The sequence below is a fragment of the Harpegnathos saltator genome, unplaced genomic scaffold, assembly GCF_003227715.2.
Source record: "Harpegnathos saltator strain DR-91 unplaced genomic scaffold, Hsal_v8.6 scaffold485, whole genome shotgun sequence".
Classification (NCBI taxonomy): Eukaryota; Metazoa; Arthropoda; class Insecta; order Hymenoptera; family Formicidae; genus Harpegnathos; species Harpegnathos saltator.
The window spans coordinates 1,341,636-1,357,826 of record NW_020230299.1 but is presented as its reverse complement, the minus strand read 5'-3'; the positions used below and the strand labels follow the sequence as shown (position 1 = coordinate 1,357,826).

Genomic DNA, 16,191 nt, shown 5'->3' with positions numbered 1-16,191 from the left:
TTGCTTTTGAAGCAGTCACGTGTTACTGTGTACGTGTAATATGTGTGTGTATGTATACGCGTATACGTGTTATGTGCTTTCAATAAAGCGCAAATGCGATTCCGTTTAACGAAAGACAGACAGGGACAGACAGACAGACAGAGAGAGAGAGAGAGAGAGAGAGAGAGAGAGAGAGAGAGAGAGAGAGAGAGAGAGAGGGAGAGGGAAAGAGAGAGATAGATTCATGCGAAATCGCCTTTGACTTCCCTCATCTACGAAAATCCTACGAGTGTCCATAAATAATGTAACGTAACGCGACGTAACGTGCGAAAGAGATTTAGAAAGAGAGAAAGAGAGTTAGAAAGAGAGAGAGAGAGAGAGAGAGAGAGAGAGAGAGAGAGAGAGAGAGAGAGAGAAGGAGTTATCAAATCACGCGCGCGCGCGAAAAATCACCCGCGGCTATGCCTCGCCATCGGACACGTCGCGAACAGGTTGTCCGATGTACTCGTAATTAATAAGTATTGTCATCGACTCGGATGTGTAATATGTACACTCGACGTGCGCCGCGACCAAACGGGAGCGAGGACGTGGACGAGGAGTCCGCGCGTCGGTCCTCGGGCTTGACAATACCGGGGCGAGAACGATGGACCGTCGTCGCGCTCTTCACTGTATCTCGCAGAACGGCAACTTATTGTTCACTTCCTTGGTCTGCTCCTGATCCTGGCTGTTGCCGCCTTCGCTTTTCGGACTGCCAGCCTCCTCCAGGGAGCCCCCACCGCTGCCGTGGGGGCACATCGATTGTCATCTAAGCGCCAGGGTGGACACCATCGGCGGTCGGGACGGTTTGTTATCAAGGATCCTCTCGATCTCGCTCATTATGCTCGCGTTCAATTTTGGGATAAGCTGAAAGCACACGACGATGTTTCTCGTTTTGCTGATTTCTTCTTGCTCCCCACACGGTATTTGATCCTCTCGATCAATACCGTTGCTCGGGACCCACGATCGGGGTCCTACCGATTCCGAATGCAGCGTTGAGAGAACGCGCCGAGTAACTTTATCCACGCTACGTGTCAAATTCGCTGCATGATTTAATTTAAGCGAACGGAGCTGGATTTACCTGCAAACTTTGGAGACTCTCGTACAGTTGATCTATATTGGACGCACCGAGCAGAAGGCACTGAACACTTTCATTCTTTAAAGACCACGCGATGGCCAATTGTCCGAAAGAACAGCCCAGTCTTTCGGCCAGAGCACACACGTCCCGCAATTTATCCGAGTACTTCCGTGTCTCTTCGTCGGCGGACTTGTCCTTCCACGCGTACTCCTGCCGTGAAAACGGATCATTACTTCAGAGAGAGAGAGAGAGAGAGAGAGAGAGAGAGAGAGATAGAGAGGAAGAGTAGCGCACAGAATCGAGTTTTGTGTGTTAGAGACATATTGAAATTATAATTAATAACATAAAATTAATGACATTAATTAGTCACAATAAATTAATTAACTGCATTAAATTAATAATTAATTTAACGTAATAACATGAGAGGAAAGTATAACGGTGTGCACTTTACGCTCGCGAAAATGACTGATTGGTCTCCGCGAACGTAGATTTAAAAAACTACAAATAAAACGCGATACACAAAAACGAATGTAACAAACGTATGCATGCGCGTGTTACTTCTATAAATCTGTTACTTCGCGATAGAACCGTACCTCCTTGTACAAAGACTGAGTTTCATCCTCCGTCCAACTGAACGAAGAATATTTGTTCTGAAATCATAGAGAACATTCCTCGTCTCTCAATATGCGCGCAGATAAGAGCTCTTCATTCATTTGAAATGGCTCGCATCGCAAAGGATGAGATTAGTGCTCGATATTTTCGTCAGGGGAAATCTGCTTTATTATGTACTTACTTTATAAGAGGATCTCGAGAGAAACGATACGCCGCAATCTTCCGGCTTTGAGGAAACCATTCCAATGGTAACAGTGGACCATGCCATCAGACCAACGCCTGTAAGAAATTGGCAGCCTTTTTTGAGCGAATCGCGAGAGTTATTCTCTTTGCCGAATTTGCCGATCGAGAAAAGAATCGAAAAAGATAATGGCTAGGGGAGGGGATCTCTCTCGCGCGTTACCACGAGCGCTGTCAGATGAACTTAGTGCATGGACTAATTACCGATTTTGTTATACAATTCGGGCATATAGAGTTCGGGTTTCTCCCTGTAAAACAGATGATACTCCGCTTGCTCGACGATCGGTGTCACGCAATTGAATTGCCGACAGTTCGTGTAGGCTTCCATGATCTCGACGGGCGTCCATCGCGATGTACCCCAGTACATCACCCAGCCTTTGCTTATGACGTAATTCATAGCACGAACTATCTCTGAAACGAGAGCACGCAAACACGTGAGACACCAGAGAGACAGCGATGTCGCTTCGTTGTGGAAAGTCGCCGGATGAGTGATAAGTGATGGGGCAAAACAAAGCATGAACTCTCCTATTCTCTATTGAACAGATAGATATCTTATTCCTTCTTTCACGATAAATATCTGCCAATGAGCAGGATGAGGAGCGAAAATATATGTTTGGAAGCGTATACGGAGATAAAGGTAAAATGGCTAAATATAATTCCCACTTACATACATTGTTCACACGATATTAAAGCATACATTAACGCGATATAAATGTAAACACAAGATGAAGAAGTTGACACGTATATTTATACAAAAAAATATACATAATATATATATATATATATATTTTTTTTTTTTATTAAGTACATACACCTTTGCACGACAACAACTTCCCATTTTCACGATAGGAAGAAGCATACGATAATTGTTACGGCACAGTGCAACTGCCAAACATCAAATCGTCAGTATAATGATAATTTTCGGTAACTTTGCTTTCTTTCGGTTTTCTTTTTCTGCAATTTTGCGCGCGGATGGGCTGAGGCGGCTTCGTAAAATTCTCCATGTTTTCTGTGAAGTTGAATCGCATTATGCAATGTGGAAACAAGTGTGCGATTTTATCGGATTTTGAGCAAATATCAAGATCATTGTATCTCCTTATTAATTGCGATAACGAGCCCTGCCGTCTCGCGTGGTTAAACTCATTGCATAACGCTACTCAACGTAATCGTGTTCCACAGATGTGTAACAACGTGCAACCTCCAATTCGTGAGATCGGTCATAATAAATTAAAGATCTCCCTTCAAAGTTCAAGGGTCTCCCGATCGTATTTTCAGCACGCGCCCAATCTGCGCGGCTCGAAGAGAGTGATTTTACCTTTATCCGTGAAATGAAAGTCATTGCAAAATATTTCCGAGCAGTCTGTCTCAAGCACGTGACGTTTAAATCAATCAGTGGCGAGTTCTATTTCTACTCGTGGAAATCTTCTATTTATACGCAAGCTACGCGTTATCGCGGAAGGAAGAACATCTTTAAATATCATGTTGAAAATTATTCATCGGAACATTACAACATGTCGCAATGTGTGTGTGTGTGTGTGTGTGTGTGTGTGTGTGTGTGTACGATGCTTGGTGCGGTGAGGTGTTTTGCCAGTAGGTGTGTTAACGAACGATGAGATGAACAGGTGGTGGAAGGATTCATCGAAAAAAGAGGGTGTCATCCTCCCGAAATATCGCTCGCAAGAGAACGTAGGAGTTGGAAAGTTACCTTCCATCGGACACATTGGATCGACTTTGTGGATCATGACAATGTCGATGTACGACAGTTGCAGCCTGACGAGCGAAGCTTGCACGGACTCGATAATGTGTTTCCGCGATAGCCCGCGACCCTCGGTCCTATCACAAGAATGGTAGATGTTATCAGTCTCGTAGCACAGTGCCGCAAGGCGGATTAATACTAATGAGAATTACAAGAGACCGCGACGAGACACGGACGGGGTTTCCCTCCGCCTCCCACAGCGGCGGCGTACTCGATGACGACGACGTGTTCGAAACAAGTGGTTCGAGACGCACGGAAACCTAGTTATCGATCCACGTGTCAAGGCGAAACCTCATATTCGCACAGCCCACTTAATATTAAACGAGGCCGTCTCTCGTACCGAGATTCGCTTATACACAACACCGAGTCGGCGCGGCTGCTGCTTCGCAATCTTAAAATAAAGGCGACGTGTGTCGCCTCACACTTTGAGCTACACGATACACAAAACCGACGGCGCGGTCGACTTTTGAATGGCGGACGCTTCTTAATCATCAATGGCATACCACTGCCCGCGCTACGCTCAAGGCCGCTATTTTTATGATACCGTTCCAGATACGCAATGTCTACGACCGGCGTTACCGGCGCAGTACGGTATCTGATAAGATGGCTCTGAATCATTAGCAACGTGTGATCTCTCATCAGACCCGACTCCACCAACAAATTCACGGCTTCACGGTGTGTGTAACGGCGAATTGTTCCTCGGTCAAGCGTACACAAGCGGACTGTAATTCTCTCTTGGGCTACTCGATCTCAGGTCTGGGCTACATCATGATTCACTTGAAATTGCGAAACGAAGAAAAAGAGAAAAAGAAAAGAAACATCAAGCCCCCGGCCGCGCGGGAAACGAGCGTCGTCGATTCGCTCCGGGAGAATTTGCGATTAGCAGGGCCGCGATGGCGCGCTAAAGACTTCTCCCTCGAAAGCCAACGAGCCGCGCTCCGAGTTACACCGAGCTACATCCTACAGGTTCGGGGGCTATTACGTACAATACCTAGACGCCACGATCTACATAGAATAACGCGCTGGTTGGGGGAGGGCGAGGGACAAAGGTCGGTGAGCATAAGTTCGATTACACTGAAGCCATCGATCGAGAAGCACACGTAATAGAATGCGCCTTCGCGTGCAGCAGCGAATAATACGGACAACATCGAGAGTGAGAGAGAGAGAGAGAGAGAGAGAGAGAGAGAGGGAGAGAGAGAGGGAGAGAGAGAGAGAGAGAGAGAGAGAGAGAGAGACAGAGAGAGAGAGAGAGAGAGAAAAGGGAGGGAGGGAGAGCCACCGACGCCACTAGCAGCCTTTGCTATGATTATCAATGCCCGCTACAGCACCAACGACGACGCCAGCAATGACACTGACACGCGGCAAAATGACCGAGGCCGGCGCTACTTACTTGGTGTTCCAATAAATTTTCGTCGTGACTACGTAACTGGAGCGATTCCAGGCGCGCCTCAGCAAAATCCGACCGAACTGAATTTCCGCGCGATGTCCGCTGTGGGCCTCGCTCAAGTCAAATACATTAATCCCGCTGTCGTAGGCGAGCGCTACGACAGCCTCCGCGGTCTCCTCGCTGCCGCAGCCGCCCACGCCGAAGGTGGTCCATGTTCCTGCGCGCATAAAACCAATCAAGCGACATCAGCGACCGTTTAGCGCGGCGACACCGAAGCGAACGCGGTTCGCGCGACAACAACGATGCGTTTCACCTGATCAACCGCTGCGATCTAGCATCGCGGCAGGTCTAGGGCTTACCTCACTAGCTTACCATCTCGCGAGGGAGAACGCCGGATTCCGCCGGAAATTCGAGTTGCAGAGCCGGCTCGAAAGCGGCTGGATTCTACAAAACTGGTCCCTCGCGACAATGTGTAAAATCGCGATCATGATGTATAAAAGTGCTTTCTCTCTCTTTGTGTCGTAGAGAAAAAAAATAATTAATTTGCCACTGACGATATTTGCTAATACAGCAAATTGCTCTGGATCAAATATAAAAATGCAAAGTCTCGCGTCGTTGCACAGTGGGGTTGCCAGATGACATTTTTTGGTTCAAAATTCTCTAGAGACCTGAATTTCCAACCGATCATCAACACCAATGGATGAGATTGATCCTGAATAAATTCCAAAGAGATCTGTCTAGCTGAAATATTGAAAAAATTGTCGGTTCAGGGTTCATGGGTTTAGGGTTTGTCTTAAAAGTTTATCGTTTAAAGTACAGTGTCTTGGATTCGACCGCAATAGGTTCGAGCCTATGGATACTAAATGCGAGACCCCAGAACTTATAATCACCTTTTGGAAAACTCAGAATTTCAAAGCTCATCATTTCAGCCCACATTAAGAAAGAATTAAGCCATATGGACCGAATAAGTAAAAACATAGAGAACATTGAACAAAACATCCAACCCTAACCTGATGGCTCCATGAGCCCAAAGCTTATAAACCTCAGCTCATAAGTCATCATACGGAGATAGAAAGTATTTTTCATAATTTCAATCCGCTGAATGCGCTATTAGATAGAAACAAGTGTCGAATAATGAGCATTTCACAAGTTTCTCGCGTTTAACGATAATTTTTCCTCTTTTGAGGCTAGTAATTCGAGAAAAAAATTTTCTTTAACTTTGACAAGACAGATCTCTTCGGAATTTATTCAGAATCAACCTCGTCCATTGGTGCCGATGATCGGTTAGAAATTCAGTCAGGTCTCTAGAGAATTTTGAAGCAAAGAATGTCATCTGGGCCCACTGTGCGTTGACTCGAGCCTCTAAGCTTGCTTGGCTCGATTGCAAAGTTTATTAGCAAATTGCTTTCGATGTATCCTAGAGGATATCCGGCCGGCTCTGCTTTGATATTATATGAATATTGCAAACAGGAAATATATACAGGAAGCTTATTAGTTTGAAAAATGACGATCAGTAAAGTGGGAAACAGTAAAAGCGGCGATCGTGTTACGTAGAGTATCGCGATCCGTGAAACTGAAGTAATCCAGAAGGAAACATCGCAAGAATGAGATAGTATTCTGCTTTGAGTCGGCGTACATTTATACAGAGCATGCAAAGGTACAAAGAAGCGCTTTGCTAATCTTTCATCTGCTTTGCAACAAAAGTTCCTCCTATTCCCGTTAACACAGAAATATGTAGCGAGTGTTAGCGAGTATAGCGACGAAGTTAAACGATTCCCGTTACGTCTCTAAGGAAGATGATTTTCAGGGAAATTGGAAGAAATGTCCAGCTCCTCAAGGGAAAAACTAACAATTCTCGAAGCATACGTTCTATATGTACAAGAAAGACACGCACGTGTGTTTGTCTGCATAGCTATGTACGTGAATTGCACATGTCCTGTTGGAGCCATTAAGCACAAACGTTCGGCCAGGTAAATGTGATCCGCATTCGTAGCGCATACTCCAGCGAGCAAATACGATGCGACGGTGTAAGGGCTTGGGGAGCACAGCGTTACGGAATAATGAATGCGAGACATGAAACGAGCACGATGACGGACGACGACGACGACGACGACGACGACACCCAGGACGTCTCGGCAGGCCGGTAATAAAAATCCGATAGCCATGGAGAGAGAGAGAGAGAGAGAGAGAGAGCAGAGAGAGAGAGAGAGAGAGCAGAGAGAGAGAGAGAGAGAGAGAGAGAGAGAGAGAGAGAGAGAGAGAGAGAGAGAGAGAGAGACAGAGAGAGAGAGACAGAGAGAGAGACAGAGAGAGAGAGAGCAGAGAGAGAGAGAGAGAGAGAGAGAGAGAGAGAGAGAGAGAGAGAGAGAGAGAGAGAGAGAGAGAGAGAGAGAGGATGCATTCCAAGATCGATTTGCGATATGTGCGCCACGGAAAAGTGGGTCTAGGTTAGCCGGGAAGCCTCGCAAAAGATCTCAGAGAAATGACTCTACGAAAGAGGGGAATACACATTCAGCGTACCTAATCCAACATTGGAAACACGTAGACCGCTTTTGCCCAAGTTGCGGTAGCGAATACCTGGCGAGGGATGCTGCAAACGTTGCGCTTGTGCGGCAATGCAGCTAGTTAGTAGCTGCTCTTTTGTTCCGGTCGTGTTGCTGCAGTGCACGCCCGAGTCTGCACCGCCGCCACCGCCGCCACCGCCGCCACCGCCGCCTCCGCCGCCTCCGCCGCCGTTGAACTCTTCCATGCAATCCAGACTTGCTATGGGTGCACGGCAGCTGCGCATACAACATGCACGAGTTATCGCAAATATCGATGTCGATACTTGGCTCGTTTCGCGCCGTATCGCGGCGGGGAACGCGATGTCTCGCCGATGGTGTAGGCTCCAGAGGCGTTTCCAGGCTGCGCCCGGAGAATCACTTCGGCGCACATCCCGCGACCTGCAGGCGCAGAGACGTGTGCAGAGGCGCTTTCGTAAATTTCTCGAGGGGAATGCTCCCTTCCTCGGGAAGGGCTTCCTCCGCACCGACCGCGCGAAATTTAACTTCGACCGGAACTCGAGTCCCGGATTCCTCGAAAGCAATTTCGCTCGTATCATGGAACTTCTCAAGTTAAAACGCTTTCTCCAATCGTCGGTGTCCTTCCCGTCTCTCTAGTTGCCGAAATACACGACCGTCGTCGTGTTCCTCAGTTTGTTTCGTAGTTCCCCCCTCCCCCCCCTCCCCCCTCCCCACCGCTTGCTGGGATGTCCAGTGATCCCGAAACATCCTGCGTTAAACCGATCCGGTCCAACCCCCTCATCGCCGCGTTTAACCGCGTTACGCATCGCTTGGATACGCATGCGTGCACGTGTGCTGCATGCATGCGACGCGTATAACCCGCCCGATTATATGGATTTTCGTGAGTTTTCCGTGACATCTAAATTTGGAAGATAATATCGTGGTGACGCGAGATCGTCCCGCTTGCAGCATCGTCGAGCAGCGTTTAACGCGCGACGTGAAGAGCGGTCAATTTCTTCACACGTGTGAGAAACGTTTGATTGATCCCAGAGGGAGTCGTCCCGCGAACAAGTCGAGAGAATTCTACAGACATAATTATGACAATATCAACGAAAAGACACGATACTGCGTGCCGAGGATTCAAGAGAGTGCAATCTTATTTTTGGCACGAGTAATGATACCGATAAGATATCGAGTCAACTTCAATGTTTTCCGAGAAACCGAGAGTCTCTCTCACTTCGCCCTCCGTTATATACCGTGATATTTATTAGACACACAGTTTACAGTTTATTCAGGTAGCAATTATTAATCGAGTATCAATATTAATACCAACAATTTCCGACACGTCTTGAGAAAAGGATCGGAATTATTTTCCACAATTTTTTTGCCAGCGCTATCTTCGCTCGCTTTACAAACTCGACAGGTTTCGTTTACTCCACAAACTCGGCGAGTCTTATCGGAATCAAAGCGCAGAAAGGCCAAGGTACACAGACGTTTCTCAGAAAAGGACGATTTTCGCGCATTCTCCCACGCTTGGAAACGCTTATCTCGGTTCTGCCGTCTCTTTGTCACGCGTCAAAGCGCGCACACCGTCTGCTTACGTCAGTAACGGAAAAATACCGGCTGCGAGAAAAAGCTCAACAATCGACCTGTCGTTCGCTTGATGTTCGCGATTACAGACGCGACATCGACTGATTATCTAATCGCCTCGAATCACCTGCAGGCAGGACGTTGTCAGCTGACGCTACGTTTTCAGACGCGATCAATCCGCCGAATCCGTGTGTAAACACTCGTGAAACAGAAAGAGAGATCGCTGTAATTCTTTTCTCTTTTCATAAATTTCGGAATGTCTAATCTACTTGATCCAATGGAAGAATTTCTCGTTCTCTAATGGGGAGAATTTTCCCATTGGGCAAGATGGATACGTTCTGAAAGTCAAGAATTTCCAAATAAACCCTCTCCCGTCCACGATCACGTACACTGGTCGCATGAGCCCAGCGACCAACGTCTCGGTACAACCGATCCTATTTGCGACCCGAGTCGTGTTAAACTTGAAGTTACCGCTTTGGCGTCTATGAAATCACCGCTCACCGTCGAAATATATAAATAGCGTTCGACGACAGGTCCGATCTGTCGCTTATGCTATGTATCATCCGGTGCAAGCCGGCTTTAGCGATCCTCCCTTTATCTCTCTTCGTTTCTCCTCCTTTTTAGTCTTACGCACGACATGGAAGAAGGAGAACTTATTTTAGTCAAAGTTAGCTGTAAGTGACGTTGGTGCAGCCGGGTCCAGTGAGCTCATCGACACGGCTCACCGCTCCGCAGAGCTCGCGTCACTCGCTTGGGTTGGAAGCGACGACGATCAACGTAACACGGCATAACGATCGTCGTCGGTGTCGCGGAACGATACTCGGGGCGGATTATGCTCCTCGGGTTTGAATCCCGAGTGAGCTCGCCCAATTCCGGCGAATCGCGGCTGCTCGCACCTGCACCGTTCGTCGTCATCGGCTGCTGCCGTGAGCTGGCAAGCTGGCCGTTATACAACTACTTGCGCGCTTTTCCAAGAAAACATCTAAGTCTCTTGACGCTCTACGTCTGTGCCCCTTTAAAGGCTAAAACTACCACCGCGAGTCGCGATGTGGGTCACCGGCGCGGGGGGACGGCACGGCGATGGCTTTCAGGTCGAGGAATATCGTTTCTCGCTCGCCCGAACGCACGGTGTCGTGTGCCGCCGACCACTTTGCGTCCTTACCCAGACGCGGTAACTTTGTCAAGCGACCGCGTTGCATAGTTAGAGCACCGCCGAAATACCTTCGATAATCCGCCGCGCGGCAAAGTGAATCACGGAACGATGCTCGCGATCGATATAACGGCATTAAGCGGAACGCGAGGCGCAAACAACGGAAAGAAAGAGAGAAGAGAGAGAGAGAGAGAGAGAGAGAGAGAGAGAGAAAGAGAGAAAGAAAGAGAGAAGAATCCGTCCAAAGAAAGCGTGGAAAAATCAAGACACAACTCTAGCGTGGTCCGCCGAGGAATGACCGAGTGACAAAACGCGAGGTTTAAACTCGCCGACTCTTCCGAAATCTTCCATCCGTCGACGCGCGAATTTCGCAGATCGGCACAGCGAGTTCTTGTCGAAGCTTCGATTGGCGCATCCGAAACACGACATCCCCGGCGCGAAATCCTCGACTTGAGAGCATAATACCGTGCCGAGCTCGCGCGGGAGCGTCAATTCGCCCGTATATTCGCGTCTATTACCGCGGCTATTTTACCGAGGCTTTGAGATCATCCCGGGTTTTTTGGGCAAGGCCCTTCTGACTGCGGATCGCGCACGATAGTCCACGGATGCCCCACATCGTTCTGATGCTCGCTCCGGTTTCGCAAGCAACTCGCCCTGTCTCGCGGCCCGCGGCTGCGACCGCCCCGAAAGTGCGGCGAGCCGCGAGGAGAAAAGCGAGAAGAGGATAAGAGAGATTTTCTCTTCTCCTCCTCTCTCTCTCTCTCTCTCTCTCTCTCTCTCTCGCTCGCTCTCCCCTTGTCGCCTTTCAACAACGGAATCGTGTTGTAGTGTGCGTGCACGTACGTACCGATAAATTGTAGGCAGTGGATAAGAATCGTCGTCCTCCATGCTGCTGTTTGTATTTGCGTTGTTGTTCGTATCATTTCCCGCTGTCGAGGTATTGCCAAGATTACACAGCATTAATCGCGACATTACTAACGTCGGTAAAACGTTTCAGTCTATCGGAACACTTCAAGGGGACGCGAAAACAGGCCGATATATCACGGTATGGATACCACGTACGGACTCAACAACGAGTACATACGTACTTGACTCTTAATGCGGCAACCATACCCGTTGTGAAACGTATTACTGAACTTTCGCAATTCTATCGTGTCTTACCGCGTAGTCTCCTCCTCCGTTCCCTCGCTCGCTCTGTATGCTTTCTCTTTGCTTTGATACTTTGGCGTGATCGGTGCTTGGCAAACGAGCATCGCAATCGTATCCCAAAACGTGTAAGTATGTACAGACTAACAGATATCGATCTAAGCGAGATTCAGATCTACGTTCTTTGTGTCTCTCCCCCTCTCTCTCTCTCTCTCTCTCTCTCTCTCTTCTCTCTTTTCCTTTTTCTCTTTTCCTTTTTCTCTTTTCCTTTCTCTCTCTCTCTCTCTCTCTCTCTCTCTCTCTCTCTCTCTGTCTGTCTCTCTCTGTCTCTCTGTCTCTCTGTCTCTCTGTCTATCTATCTATCTCTCTTCCTCTTTCTTTTTCTCTCTCTTGCTTTATTGCACGTATGTACGACGTGTGTAGGCACTAATATACATATATAATTTTTTTCTCCCTTCGTTATTAAATCACGAGCTTAGGCACCACTTTGTTGAAGAGCATAAACTTCACAGCTTTCGTGTAGAGTCGGGCACAAGTAGTCCGCGCGAGTAAGGCGCGCGCGAGGGTTCAAGACGCAGCGTTTGCGGCTCCTCGGTTAATACGCGTTGGCCCGCGGCTTATTATTTAGAGAGCGATACGCCTTCGCGCGCGAGGTGACTACGTGCTAACGTGGAGGAATGGTCGATATGAAGCTAGATATGTGAATACGAATTCGCAGTAGAGAGAGAGAGAGTGCCGGCCGTGGTCGCGCGACGACGACGACGAGGAATTGTTGTATTACGATAGTGCGATGATCACGATGATCGCGCTACAGTATTGGAGGGGCTTGGGGGGGGGCAGGGAGGGGGCCTAGAGTTTCGCGCTACGATCCATTATCGGTCACCCCGATCGTCGCCACGGTGTCACGATGACCGTCCGCTGGTGCTTGTTGTGCCCGCGTAGACTCTCGTAACACGCGTGTCGCGGGTCACGTAACGAGCGCGACGATGACAGACATTATCGGACAGCTGCGAGGCGGGTCTGAGCATAAGTGTGTATTTGCGAGATGATCGTCCGGCGCGGCCGCAATAACGAGTTTTCATAAAGGAACACACACAAATCCCAAACGAAACATCAGTAAAAATGGGGAGGTCAGAGAGACGGCGAGTGTTGTGCTCCCTGCGCGATAGGCAACACTGCACACACTCGACACCCTGCGCGATTCCCACCTTTCCGCCCGGTGGCCGGAGGAGCACGACGCAACGCAACCCCCGTGAGAAAGCCACCCCCCGACGCAAGCCTGAGCGCGCCGACTGCGCAAGCTCGCCGCACGGCTGCGCGCGCACTCCCCGAACGCGCTGAGAATCGCGCGAGAGTCCGACGAGGATGACGCATCGACGCCACGAGAGGCCGCACGAAGCCCAGTCCCGACGTCGCTCGTCTACGTTCTATCCCCGCGAGAAGTAGACAAATCCGCAGCGGAGAAGCGTTATCATGCCGTGACCGACGAGCGTCACCTGCGATAACAGTGACGAAGTTCGGTAATTTTGTAAGATTTCAGCGACTGGGAGATATGCTTATCGCATCTCGACGCGCCTCTCTCTCTCACACACACACACACACACACACACACACACCTCATACAATCCTGGCTCTAGGCACTTAATAAGACAAAATCCGCAACGTCATTGTTCGATTAATATAATTAGGAGCAGAGCTTAGTTTAAGTAGGCACTATTCGGTTTGGAGGTTAAAATTGGACTCCCTGGTGAATGTAATTAAAAGTAGAGTTTGGTTAAGTAGCACTGTGCTCGGTTCGGAGGTTCCAGAGATTGAAATTGGACTCCCACGGACTGCCATCATTATCTGCTCAAGTGGCGTTCCGAATCGCTCAGACATCGATAAGTCGAATCGATATCGCGGTGAACACCGCTGTCACGTCGCGATTTTCGCTCGGTTAAGAATTAAAGTCGGCGCCGCTCCAACACGTACGCCCGCTCTTCGATCGATTTTCGATGCGGGCGGACTGTATCGCGCGGCTATTGATTGCCACGGTCTTTGTGCCGGGCATCTTTGTGTTGACGAACAATTTTCCAAACGATGCCGGAAATTTCGAGGATGAATAATGATGATTCGGCTCGACTACAGCGAATCCAACGGAGGCGCCGAGGTTCGTCGTGAGGTTACTTCGGTATATATAACCGCAGTGAATCCGTGAATGACGCTGTAATAGAGAGCGCTCAATTTACCGTATTCCCGGCAATTAAGACGGTCATACAGGGGACGCGATGTGAAATCTTAGAATACATTCTCTCGTGATTCGTGGCTTCGTTGTAATAAACTTCACGAAAGAATCGGTGAGAGTGTGTGGAATGTGTGTGTAACCGCATTCGGCGCGCGCGTGCTGTGCCCGGCACCCCCTCCCGTGCCGTTTCGCGCGCGCGAGCGCACACACACACACACACACACACACACACACACACACACACACACTGCACATGTGCGCGCACACACATATCCCCGCGCGACTTACCGACCACACCACACGACACACACACACACACACACACACACACACAAGTATAATCAGTGTAGGAAGAAGGGTTTTGTGAATCAACGGTCTCAACGGCAACGCCGCATTGCAGATCTGCCGCGCTGACACGCAACTGACCCCTCACTACTATTATACCTAACTACACTCATAGAGTTAACGCACACATACGCAACTCAACATGCACACCGACCGACAGCCAACGCGAGGCGCGACACGCCGTGCGTGTAACACAGCAGACACACACACACACACACACATATACCTCGGCCGCAGTGAAAAATAATAAATACTTCATACATCGTCGAAATAATTCGACAAACAAATAAGCGATTGTACATACGTCTTTCTCTGTCGCGGACAACTGATATATGAATTCTCGAGGCTTTTGTCTCTCTCTCTCTCTCTCTCTCTCTCTCTCTCTCTCTTTCTATATATATATATATACATATACACACCCTCTTCGGAAAAATGCTAAGCGACTCGAGCATGTCGCTTCGCGTTAATATTGGTCGGTATTATGCTCGTATACGTCATTATATAGAGAATCTCCGTTCACTTTGACAACGTCAGTCGTCGCGACGGACACGCCGACACTCGACTAATCTACGGCTACGGAGAGTAATCGCGAGAGACGAAGGCGCATCGGCGAGAAAGACGGTGCGTCGAAGCGCGGTAGGTAGGTAGGTAGGTAGGAAAGGTGGATCTCGAAGCGACGACGGCCACGTTTGGCCGGCGCACTCTGCCATGCTCGCGCGCTACTTCTACGGAACGGCGACGGAACGGATTCAAGCTGACGGTCACGAGCACGTCGCGTTGACGTGCTCGCCGCAGGTTGCTCGGAGGATGAAAAGGGCGTACCTGTCCGCCTCGTCGGCGGACCCAAGCGACATAGAATCGCGTTACGTACCTTCGAACAGCGGACAAATGACGCGGCGCAGAATCGCCGTGGGAATTACGTCAAGCACGTTATACCAACGTCCCGTCCGGCTCGAATCTTTTCATACATTGCGGAGTCTGCGAGCACCAGGCAGACGCTGGTCCGCTGGTAAAGTCGGTCGTTGAATCCGTGCCAAAGCGCGGCTTCTCTCTCTCTCTCTCTCTCTCTCGGTGATCTGTGTGTATGTGGAGACACGTATTTGTGTGGATTCGAAATAAAATCGCGCCGATAATTCCGTTGGAACAGCGGTCGTTATTTCGCTGCGAGTTGACCCACACCCAAGTTTGCGTCTTGTCCGGCCGCGATCGAAGGTGGAGATCAAAGTGGAAAACAAAAGGATAAGACAGAGGAGAGAAACAAAAAAAGAGGAGGAAGAGAGAGAAACGTCAGTGTTCATACGACAAACACATTGATCTCACACCGCCTCTCGCATAGTTCTGCATATTAGCATCTTTGCGAAAATATCAGATTTGCTAAGATATCTATAGACCGTAAGCGAGATAGCAAGCCAAGATTTATGGACCATATTCTTGGACGATATGGAGGGATAATTTCTCTTTAACGAGGCTGGCGAGAATTTTCGTCGAAGGTATTGGAATGCAATATTAACGGACGGAAGTCACATGATCTTTCGCCGGTGAATATTAATAATAATTTTCGTGAAGGAGGAAGAAATCCGATTCCACATGTTGCCTGATTTTACACAGAGTGAAATATAGTCATCGAGTTTGTCAAAGTCACCTCAAGCCATGATTTTAGATACTTTTTTAGAGACTGATATGCTGCACTCTTTCAAAACGAACTGAGATTGCAAAATTAGCAGGCATGACACTATCGGGAGGGCAAAATGCCACTTTGTAAAACTGATGAGTACAGTGAGATAAAAGATTGTACAAGATCAGCTCCGACTGCTGTAAATAAATAGCTCGTGCACTTAGATCTTATATTAACAGTAACGTTAATATTAACAGTAGGAGTAAATATTAACAGTAACGTTACAATTTCCGACTCAATGATGTAAATACAACATAATACACGTGTTGTATTGCATTTACATTATTGAGTAGGGACTTATAACGTTGATGTAAGATTACGATTAATTGGTTCTTGGCTGGGGTCAAAAGTGACGTACGTTCCCGCGCTTGCTGCAATCATCCCCCGGCGAATTTTCGTAGCGGATTTTACGAGGGATTTACGGGAAATTCCATTGGGGATCAGAAGTTTGGTCAGAAGTTGTCATTCGCGA

General features: G+C 48.5%; 1 protein-coding gene and 1 long non-coding RNA gene across 4 annotated transcripts; both read right to left on the bottom strand.

The window, feature by feature from the left end:
- Positions 1–377: 377 nt before the first annotated feature.
- On the bottom strand, positions 378–11,683 carry Hk (potassium voltage-gated channel subfamily A regulatory beta subunit hyperkinetic). Of its 3 annotated transcripts, XM_025302342.1 has the most exons (10): positions 11,491–11,673; positions 11,177–11,258; positions 7,609–7,868; positions 5,092–5,305; positions 3,651–3,778; positions 2,150–2,356; positions 1,887–1,984; positions 1,687–1,743; positions 1,097–1,303; positions 378–882 (listed from the first exon to the last, which is right to left on the bottom strand). In XM_025302342.1, the coding sequence occupies exons 2-10, from the start codon at positions 11,215–11,217 to the stop codon at positions 781–783; spliced, it is 1,314 nt and encodes a 437-aa protein (XP_025158127.1). In that variant the 5' UTR covers positions 11,218–11,258; positions 11,491–11,673; the 3' UTR covers positions 378–780. The 3 variants fall into 3 exon arrangements, with proteins under 3 accessions (XP_025158127.1, XP_011150534.1, XP_019700073.2); XM_011152232.3 differs by having other exon boundaries at positions 11,177–11,683; XM_019844514.2 differs by having other exon boundaries at positions 7,666–7,868; positions 11,177–11,683.
- Positions 11,684–12,252: 569 nt separating this feature from the next.
- LOC112589360 (uncharacterized) lies at positions 12,253–15,106 on the bottom strand. The gene is made up of 2 exons (XR_003113495.1): positions 14,464–15,106; positions 12,253–13,678 (listed from the first exon to the last, which is right to left on the bottom strand). It is a non-coding gene; the product is annotated as an uncharacterized LOC112589360 (long non-coding RNA).
- Between the last annotated feature and the right edge of the window lie 1,085 nt (positions 15,107–16,191).